Below are 10,239 nucleotides of genomic sequence, written 5' to 3' on the forward strand. Positions count from 1 at the left end.
AGAAATTTTTTTTTTTTTTTTTGCTAATGAAGGCAACTCAAGCAAGATCCATTTTCATTTGATTGTTATACAAGAGTACTCGTTATTTTAACCCAAAAATAATAAAACCTTACAAACCAAAGCACTCAAAATCTTTAAGTCAAGCAAGAACAAAGACATTCTGCATATTGCACCAGGAACTGCTCGAGTATAAACAAAAATGTGTTTGAACTCTTAGCAAATTATATTCTCTTAAAATGCATCTGTATACACTGTAGATAACACAACATAGTAAAATAGAGAATTTCCCTCATGAGGAATAGCTTCTTATTTCAAAGCCAGTGCAATAACAGTCACACATTACGCTTCCAACAACCACTTTGGTAACATGTCTCCCCCACAGTACATCGCGCGCCTACACCAGTGTGGCGCTCCGCCAGCCACTCAGGCAACGACTCCGTTTCACTTTCGGCTCCCGTGCGGCCCTGTGGGACTCCAGCGCCACGCCAGGCTCATGTGTGGGATCACTGCTTGGCTGTTGCTGTGTCTTCCAGGAGCGCTCTCATGTCCAGCAGCGCTTCCTCCACAGCCCGGGCAAACTTGGCAGCGTTAGTCTCCTCGCAGCTGTTGAAGGCTGTGATGGCGATGTTGATGTGCTCATCCATGGGATTGTAACACACTCCATAGCCATCTGGTTCCATTGGACCAAAGCACATCACACAGTCTGTTTTGGAGCCAACCTGGACGCAGAAGCGCGAGCCGTGAGGGCAAATAAACAAACATGACAACACATAGTCGTTTGATCAGGAAGAATAGTCTGTAGGTTTTACGAGATGAACACGCACCTGGCTGGTGGAGAGGTTATAATGATGAGCTACTGCAAAGGAGGTGTCCATGAATATCTCGGGTATAGAAGTCAGATCTTCAATACTCTGCCTCTTCAGCCCCAGGAGGTGTCGATCTATAGCCTGACCGTGAATTGCCTGAATATATAAAAGATAAATGTATATAAATTAGATCAAATGAGTTCATGAAAAAAAATGGGATGCTTTTTAAAAAGAGAAAAACTCCCATCTCTCACATTGTACATGTTTCCCTTATGAGTCTGTACAGCTTTCTGCAGCAGCGCCAACCTCTCCGTGTTCTGTAGAGAAACATTTACTACTCAGACATCTCACATGAAGCACACTGCTCATTCAGATGTGAAAGCGAAGTAGACCGACCGTACCTGTTTAGCTGAGTCTTGCATTGCCTTGACAAACTGAAATGAGTCTACAGTCGTTGAGCGAATCGCATCTGTTCGCCCGTATAGAAACATTCTTAACGATGCACTCTCATAAGTAGAACAGCAAGTGTTATACATCCTGCAATTAAAACAAGTCAATATTTAGGTTGGTACAATTTCCAATTATAAGGTAGCCTTTCTAACTTTAAACTTTTGTCCCTGGAAACTGAATGCTACAACTTTTGTGACTTTTTAATGACAGCATTATTATTACGGTATTTATTTATTTTTACATTGGTTGCTCAAGCAAGTGCAGTTTGCAATGTAGAATCCATGTCCCCCAGTTTTATAGTCAAAACTTTCCCAAAGTATTGTTTCAAATACTGCATCCTCAATGTCTCAGTCCACTTCATGGCTGTGTTAAGTGTTGTGTGGTGACCACTATTCTTTTTAGAATAGGATAAACACAACTGAAACAACCAGGAACAGTATTTCTTAAAAAAGATAAATTAATAAAAAATAGCAAAAATTTTGAGATTAACCTGAAATGAAAGTGGCTAAAATACTAAAATGAAAGTGAAAATTCCAAAAATGAAAAATGTGACTTACTAGACTCATGTTTGAAAATAGACCTGACATTTCATATGGTTATAGAGTCATCATACTTCTATCTTTTAGTTTCTAAGCCGAATGAAGAAAGATAAGAAAAAAAGCAGAAACATAATATATTATAGAAATCCTACACATACCCACCTAATGTGAAGCATGGAAATGTATGTATGTGTTATTTTAATTTCATTGCCTGAACACTGCTACATTGGAAGACATGAAGACACATTTATACAGTTAATGCGTGAGTTTAGGTATAGTTTGTCTGTGCAGGAAGAGTTTGGTACCTGAAGTAGGCCAGTTGAAGAGCCATCTGCACGAAGCCGTCCGGACTCAGCTTATGTTGCTTTGGCACGTTTTTCCCGAAGTGAGCAAACATGAGCACCTTCACATCCAAGTCATGTACCATTCTAAGGAACCGAGGAGAAGCAGGAGGCAAACCAAGTGTCAGATATTACAATTGTAGCCGTCATTTCAATCACACCTGCTTTACTTTACTCACATGTTCATATTTTGTTTGGCTTTCTCGATGTCCCTCTTGACCTCGGGTGTGATGTTAAAACGCAGCTTCAGGGGCATGGACAAAGGAACCATCGGAGAACGAACGATCTCTGTCCTCGACTGCCTGTCGACCAAATGCAAATGAATGAGACATTTCAGAACACTCACAAAACAAGTGAAAACAGACTCAAAAACTTAATAAATACACTTACATGTATTTAACAACGTGATCAATGAGAAAGACAATGGGAGGACCCTCAGCAGGCGCGTGTTCATACACCAGCCCACAAGTACCGTCCTCACCGATGATGAACTGAAGATGGTTCAAAGGCACGTTAAAATTCTCAAACATACATAGAGTTGTGATTATTATCATTATAAATGTGAAGTCATTTTCCAGCAAACTAACCTGTAATGTCTTATCGAACCAGCGGTTGCCGCTGTTCCAGCGAGCTCCTCCTCCGTGCAGCACCTGCGCAGCCACCCGGCTCGGGTACAGCTCGTCTGACACCCGCGGCATCGGAGCATCCAAACACACCGTGAAGATACTTTTCTGGATTGCACGGACCGACTCCTTATTCGTCTTATCTGAAGAGGCACATACAGACAAATAAAAACTCTGGAATAGACATTTAGAAAAAACCAGATTGAGGATGTTGTCTCCCCTTACCCTTTATTAGGTCACTGTAGGCTTTTCCCCAGGTGTTGCGGTGCTGGGATGTGAGGATGCCAATCGGTTCCTTGTTTGTCTGCAAGGATGAATTCCAGATCTTCTCCAGCTGCATGTAAATCTGATCCACGGTCAGTGGAGTGCCGTCACTGTTGTACACGTCTAAGACAAAGAACTGGGAGGGAAAGTCCAGGCTGGTTTTACACAGAGTCTCACCGTTTGATGAAGTTGTTTGCTGCAAGACAGATGGAAGGACAGCAGTGCCATCTAGAGTACCTGGAAGTTGTGGACCACGGTGATGTGGGTGGGAGGTGTCTTCCCGATGGTGTGATTCACAACAGTGTCCCTCTTCTTCCCGGGGATCCGACAGGAGGACAGGACCTGGTAATACTGGTCCATGCACAGTGGCTTCCCGCTCAAATACTCCACAGGCAGGGTGTCACTGTGGCACAACACTATATGTTACTCAGATTATAATCTGGAAACTTGTACCAAATTGTAACATCAAGCGTTAAATTTCAATGAGGCGACATATGAAACTCACGTGTCAATCATTTTTTTGAAGTCCAAGACACCTGCAATCAGTTTAGCAGCAAACCTGAAAGAAACAACAACAACAAAAACAATCCCATCACACCATAATGATTGTGTTAATCATTTTGCATGAATAACATAACAAGGAATGGAAACATACAAACATCAACAGGGTTGCATATTATGAAACAGTAACCCTCTGCAACTTTGGCTTAATCAGAGTACTGTATGTTCTAAAAGATAAATGTACAAATGTCTCAAGCAGAATGAGTAGCGATGTTTTTACATCACTACACTGTGCGACAGTCTAGCGATCATGCGCATAGCATGTAAAAACTTGCTGATGGAATGCTGTAGGTTCACATTTTGTATCAAAACATATCAAAGACAATATAAAGTTTTATGGTTGATGAGCAGCTCTAATTCTTATTTCCAGGTATTACGGTTTATTCCCAGAGTCGAGAAACATGCGTTTGAGGCTGATTGTTGTCTCTGAAATGCCGCTGGGTGTGAATATGAGCGTGTGAGACCTGTCCAGTGTTAACGCTGCATCATCCTGAGATTAAATTGACTCCTGCACACCACAACTCTGAATTTGGTAAAATAGTTCTGACACTGGCTGAATGGATAGAAGTAGAGGAATGAGTGGAAGAAGCCTCAGACTGTGTGGGACAGACTGATGTTAAAATAATACACAGACCAATGTGACACTGGCTTTTATAGCTGTAGATCAGAAGGAGAGATTTAGTAAACAGTTCAGACACATAAATATTTGTGCAGTAGTGTTATTGCACTGATTCTTCAGGTAACTCAAAGTGTCACAGCAGGATGTGATCGAATTGTGTCACCAGGACAGGCTGCTGGAAACGACCTAAATAAGGAGTATTAGTATCAAGCTACCCTTTTATTTTTACTTCAAAAACTACAGATACTGACTTAAAGAGATGTGACAGAACAGAACAACATGGTCAGATGAATAATCTTCCAAGGTATTCCTGACATTCCTAATGTTCGACTCCAACAGAGTTAGTCCAGAGGCTCTGTTCCACATATTGTGCAGCTTTTGTTAACATGATTTGTGTCTGCTTGTGTCCATAGTGAAAAAAAAGGTTACTGCAAATCAGCTATGTTGTTTCGAACAGCACTCAATCACTAACCTCAAAACACGAACAACAGCGTTGTGTCTGTCTCTCATTGTGAGCTTTCTGTAGGTTCTATGCAAAGCTGCATTGAAACTGATCTGAATTGAGGCTGTTTATATAGTTTATTTCCCCCTATAATTCAAATAACATCCAGATAATTAGTGATATATTGTAATTAATGCATTATGTCTCACTGGGAGCGCCATGTTTAGTTCATGTCCCCTTGAGCACAGTCGTCAAAAACAGCTGAGCAATGGTATGAGCAGCCAAAGAGCTTTAAATAGCAAGCATGAGGAGGGACACCTCTGCAAAGGTCAGCTTGAAGCTCCAGCTTCATACGAGCTTGTTTATACTGTACTTCAGTGCAAAGTAAATCACCTTTGGAAACAGTTTAATGGCTGTGCTCGTAATAAGTTCATAACAGCGTAACAGGGCTGGGGGCCAGGCTTATTACCCTCACACATCAGAAGCACTCACTCTTGTTTTGGGTGAAAGCAAAGGTGGGATTTCTGGTAGTTTCTCACCTCATTTGTCCTTGGCGATCTTGAAAGTGCATCCGGGGCAGGACAACCCCCGGGCTGGTGTAAACCGCCACAGGCATGCGACAGTCTAGATAGGCCGACTGCATCCACCATTCTGATAGCTGTGTGGATAAATATGATTTGAATATAGTTTTGGACCAAAATCTCAACTTTTACACTCTTTAAAAGACCAGACTGCTTAACGGGCCTCGAATCAAATCATAAAGTATTTCAGGGTGCATTAAAGTACAAAGGACTTTGATCAGACTGCACAGCAAGTGGTCCAATGTTTATTTAATCAGGATTAATCAACATTTACCCTCTACCAAAAGAAGAGTTTTAACCCTCAGCATGTCTACCCTGCTGAACGTGTGTCAGATTCAAATAAATACCCAGTTTTCTGTCTTGCGTGCCCGTCGTTCCAGCCCCTTCTGAAGCCGCTCTCCCACACCACCCTTGAGGAACTCCTGCACCAGCTCCCGGGTGTGTTCCAGCTCCTCCTCGCTGACGATGGGCTCCAGAGCAGCCAGGTACTGCTCGCATGTTTGCTTCAAGGGGGGTACTGGTAGCTTGGGTAAACCCTCTTGATGGTGCCCCAGGGTCCTCTCTTGGATCTGTGTTGCTGGTCTGACCAGGCGACATGGCTTCACCAAGCCTGGCCGCAGCTACGAAAACATGTTGAGCACATATATTCTCCCATGTCATAGATTGCCCAAGCAGTATTATTAGTATTACAATTAATAAAATCAAATCACACATTATTGTGTTTGTTGGTTGTTTAAAACTAAATACTATTTTGGATTTTTAGATTTCTTTTCCTATTCCTCTAATTGTGCAAAAAAAGGAAATAAGTAGTGTATATATTTGAAACACTGATGTCGAGTTTTCCAAACAATCTCACGAGTTAAACCACAACACTGATTCCCCTACAGATAGTAGATACAAGGCTCGGGTTTCAACAAGTACTTAGATATAAGCAGTTAACCAAAGCCTGAATTAGCTAATGTTAAGTGAAAAATATTAAAAGTGTTGACGGGTTGAAAAACTGTGAACAAGATATCTAATAATGTTAAGGTCTAAAATGACTTGGTTCATGGAAACTGACACCAAAACAAGTGATGAGGCAGGCTGGTGTTTGTTTGGTCCCAGTGGTATTGGCTCTGGGTGCTTATAAATAGAAAGGTGACACAGTTGAACATTTGGGAAGGCAGCTGAAATAAAGGGAGGAAATAAGTGCGTGGCCTCATCTTCACTCATGCTGATCAGTATGACGCTGCACTCCGATTTAATGATAATCAGATAATGCTATCAGATTATATTATTGATTATTATCAGATATGATATGCAGAGTAAAAAAAAGAAAGAAAGAAAATGCATATGAATGAATGGCGATCGGGGGACGTCGTACATATAATTCTCTTAAAATGTACATAAAGTTCCAGGTGCGTCAAGCCACGGTAGAACACGTTCGAGCGTTTCCGGTTGGTCTTATCTAAATAAAACCAACATGGACGCGGTGCTTTGCTGCGCTATTTCCTTTTTTATCATTACATATTAGCGAGGATCTTACACAACCAAACTTCTTATATCTAGATCGAGGCTCTGTTCCGACTAAACGTGCACGTGCACCGCTGTCTAATGTCATTTCAGCACCATGCGCACTGCTGCGTTATGCTAACGTGCTAACATTATGCAAGATCACAAGATATCACATTGTGCTGAAGTGACACTCAAATATAATCACCTAGCTATACATCAAGTACTTTTTTTTAATCAGCGCGCATCGAGGAGATATTAACTGAAAACATGCGAGTTCGATCGGATCATAATAACTCCACATTGTTGCTGTCCGGCATTGCGCCCCACCCCCTTTTAACATCGCGTTTAAAAGCTCACCGCTCCCGTCGTTACGCACGGAAAACATACAGGTTTAAAAAGAAAAAAAACCCAAAACAAACCTAAACAGCAGACTCACCACGGCTCTGACCAAAACACCCAGCATCTTGTCAGATAGACGCGCTGAGGTCAGTGACTGTCCCGGGAACATAGATGGGAAGCCCGGGGGCAGTCATGTCTCAAGGACAAGCGCACCGTCTATTCTCAGCTGTTCGCCCCCCCTCGGACCCACCGGGTAAACACAACTGAGCGCGTCTCTCCACAACTCCTCTTATCATAGCTGGAGATTAGTATACGAGACAATCGTGCTCCTAATGATAATTTACGCAACACATATCGGCGTTAAAGCCCCATCATTGCAAAATCTGCCCGTTTTATCGCAAAAATACTGGAATAAAATGATATATGACCCCATTTCAGTGAGACACAATTCCTAAATAATCTAAATTACTAAAAAAATATTGTTGAACATAACCACAATTAGGAGATAAATGCATGTTACAATAAATCAAACACCATATATGTTTTTTCCGGAGTTAAAAACGTATTTGCACTCTCAAAAATTGGTGATATTAGCTGCAGCAGAAACCGCAATATCAATCTAATACATCACCTTTTAAAAAAAGATACAAATGATTTATTTTTCTTTTTTTTTTTTTACTTTTATTGATTAATCAAAGCACGCCCTGGTATAAATAATACATTTACAGAATGTTATTCTGCATGAAACTGGCGCATGAGCCTGCACAAATATTTTGTGGCCACATGGTGGTGCTCGTCCAACATCTTTCCAGAGGAACAGTGTTAACTCGTTTCTTCAGGAAATACAACCCAGAGACAGACTCCAGTCCCCCCACTCAAATGCATCTCATGGAAATAAGGTTGAAATGAACACAGTTAATTCATTCTCCGTCAGGAAACGACGAGAACGGGCATAACAGATATAAGTGTCCCAATGCAAAGAATTGAAAACATTATTATCTATTGTCACAGTTCAGGAATATGTTCAGTAACAGAGCACAGAGAAGGAGAGGGTTGCAGTCGTGTCATGGTTTATTTGAAAGCAATAAAATAAAACAAAGATACAAAGATAAAACAGCCATACACATCAAAATGCTTCGATTGCTCTCGTCCAACCGCTGCCTGTTAACAGTGTGTGTTTTAAAGAAATTGTTTGAGTGGCGAATATTTGCTCAAGGTCCGTCTGCTGCCAACTCACAAACTCAGATAGTCCACCTGAACCCAACACCGAGATCAGGTTGGAAATGTTTGTGCTGTCCAGCTGCTCCGAGTCCGCGTGTGAATCATCATCAGTCCTCATCCTTTTACACGGCACTGGCCCAAAGTCTGGCAGATAAAACTCTGGATCAACAATATAATAACTTGTGTCCATCCTTCGCTTTTTAGCGTAGCAGTGCGCGCCCTGCGGCTGTTTGGGCTGCGCGCAACAGTCTGAATGGAAGTATCCGTTTGTGACAGTAGTCACCACATGAGTGTCCAAGTCCAGGACAGTCTTTTGGTTTGCTTGTGTGTTCGGGATGGGTAAGTCCCAGGAGGATTTCTCCGCACAGCTCCAACAGGCTTCCGAAACCATGAGGTCAGAGTCACTTGGTGAAACCATTGCGCAGGCTGATGCGTCTTGGTGCGCCACCTCTGCAGGCTGGCCGCTTGGCTGGTGCGCTCCGCAGTGCCAAGTGTCCGACTCAACCCCAGTAAAGTTGCAGTAGAAGTCATCGGCCAACTCCGTGAAGCTCCCCGTCAATTCAAGGTATTCTTGCCTCTCGCGGACCGCAACGACATCCTCGTACGGGTGCGTCCTCTGCGTCTGCGATAAGTTTTTGCTCATGTAAAACTGCCTGGCGTTTCTCAGTACGTACGTTACCAGTAAGTTCTTGTGGAGCTTGATGCCTCCTCTCTGCGTCCTGGAGCTCTGGATTTTCCTCAAAGAAATGGAGATCAGATTCTGTGCGTCAAATGCACACTCCATCCTCAACCGGGCCACCCTTTCTTTCCTCTCAGTCTCTCAAAATCGTTTGTTTCCTGACTGGAGAAATGTTGGAGTCTTCAGTTGAGAATCCTACTAGATTCGTGTGGACTGTGTCCATAGCGCTCCATGTCTTCCCAGTAAGGGCATGGATTTGCAACTCTCATCTTTCCTTGCCACGCCCTCACGTCGGCCTCGTCCAATGGGAGGGAGGCGGTGCTCCTGTTATTCGCAAATATCACTACGAGCCTCATTCAAAATGCACGTAGGAGCGGGCATGCTGCATTTCACTAACTGTGTTCTGATCCTTTTAAATCTCAGTGCACACTAAAATACGCAGACTTTATTGTCCATGTGGAACAGGACAGAGTGGAAACAGAGCAGGGGACAGAACTAAGCGGGAAACAACTGCAACGGGCCAGAATATGACATGAGACGCATTTAACCGTTAAAACAACATGACAAATAATGGAAATAAAAGTACCTCAGAAAAATGAGGTATGATCTAGACCAGTACAGAAAAGACCCAGGAAACTAAAGCACACAAGTATGTAAAGTGAAAAAGAAAAAGTAACAGGACAATAGAGAATAAGGACATGAAAGGACCGAAAGCACATGTTAACATACACAAGATGGGTCATGGTAAAAAGGGATAGGATTTTCGATAGAATAGAATAGAATAGAATAGAATAGAATAGAATAGAATGCATGCAAAAGAAAACGGTATTTGAAAGGAGCAGTAGTTGTAAGAAGATGCGTACTTAGCAATAAAATAAAAATTAATTAGAATTTGAGAAACGGACTAGACAAGACTAGAATAGAATAGAATAGAATAGAAGGTCAAACGAAAAAGACTAGAACATGAAAGCTTAGAGTGGAATAGAAGTGGAATTGACAACAAACCACGAGTAGAATGAAAGAGAGAAAATATGACACAGCATGAGACAATAGAGCAGAAAGATGAGAAGGAATAGAATAGAATACATTACAATACAATACAAAGTAACAAAAGAAAAGTACAACAGAACATAGTAGAATAGAACAAATGTGTAAGTGCAAAAGGGAGTTATATAAATAAATATATACCAGCAATAGAATAGAATAGAATAGAATAGAATAGAATAGAATAGAACAGAACAGAACAGAACAGAATAGAATAGAATAGAATAGAATAGAAT

The 10,239-nt window shown here is 41.8% G+C and overlaps 2 protein-coding genes across 2 annotated transcripts; both read right to left on the minus strand.

Annotated features, from left to right (window-relative positions):
• Positions 1-120: 120 nt before the first annotated feature.
• On the minus strand, positions 121-7,306 carry LOC308132277 (carnitine O-acetyltransferase). The gene is made up of 14 exons (XM_080499304.1): positions 7,157-7,306; positions 5,574-5,846; positions 5,185-5,303; positions 3,529-3,582; positions 3,261-3,426; positions 2,985-3,159; positions 2,724-2,902; positions 2,527-2,627; positions 2,316-2,438; positions 2,101-2,223; positions 1,208-1,343; positions 1,061-1,123; positions 825-962; positions 121-719 (listed from the first exon to the last, which is right to left on the minus strand). The coding sequence occupies exons 1-14, from the start codon at positions 7,226-7,228 to the stop codon at positions 504-506; spliced, it is 1,938 nt and encodes a 645-aa protein (XP_080355430.1). The 5' UTR covers positions 7,229-7,306; the 3' UTR covers positions 121-503.
• An 806-nt stretch (positions 7,307-8,112) lies between these two features.
• On the minus strand, positions 8,113-9,179 carry LOC308132048 (immediate early response gene 5-like protein). Its single transcript, XM_080498990.1, has one exon. It carries the CDS (start codon positions 9,062-9,064, stop codon positions 8,186-8,188), a length of 879 nt encoding a protein of 292 aa, XP_080355116.1. The 5' UTR covers positions 9,065-9,179; the 3' UTR covers positions 8,113-8,185.
• Between the last annotated feature and the right edge of the window lie 1,060 nt (positions 9,180-10,239).

This window comes from Blennius ocellaris (genome assembly GCF_963422515.1).
Source record: "Blennius ocellaris genome assembly, chromosome: 7".
NCBI lineage: Eukaryota > Metazoa > Chordata > Actinopteri > Blenniiformes > Blenniidae > Blennius > Blennius ocellaris.

Bases quoted from the DNA above. Each gene is read 5' to 3' on its own strand.
- LOC308132277 (XM_080499304.1), bottom strand. From the start codon at position 7,228: ATGTTCCCGGGACAGTCACTGACCTCAGCGCGTCTATCTGACAAGATG. The intron at 2,224-2,315 runs GTGAGTAAAGTA...TCGGTTCCTTAG, and splicing joins GCCAAACAAAATATGAACAT to AATGGTACATGACTTGGATG. The intron at 1,344-2,100 runs GTACCAAACTCT...TTTTAATTGCAG, and splicing joins CTTCAACTGGCCTACTTCAG to GATGTATAACACTTGCTGTT.
- LOC308132048 (XM_080498990.1), bottom strand. From the start codon at position 9,064: ATGGAGTGTGCATTTGACGCACAGAATCTGATCTCCATTTCTTTGAGG.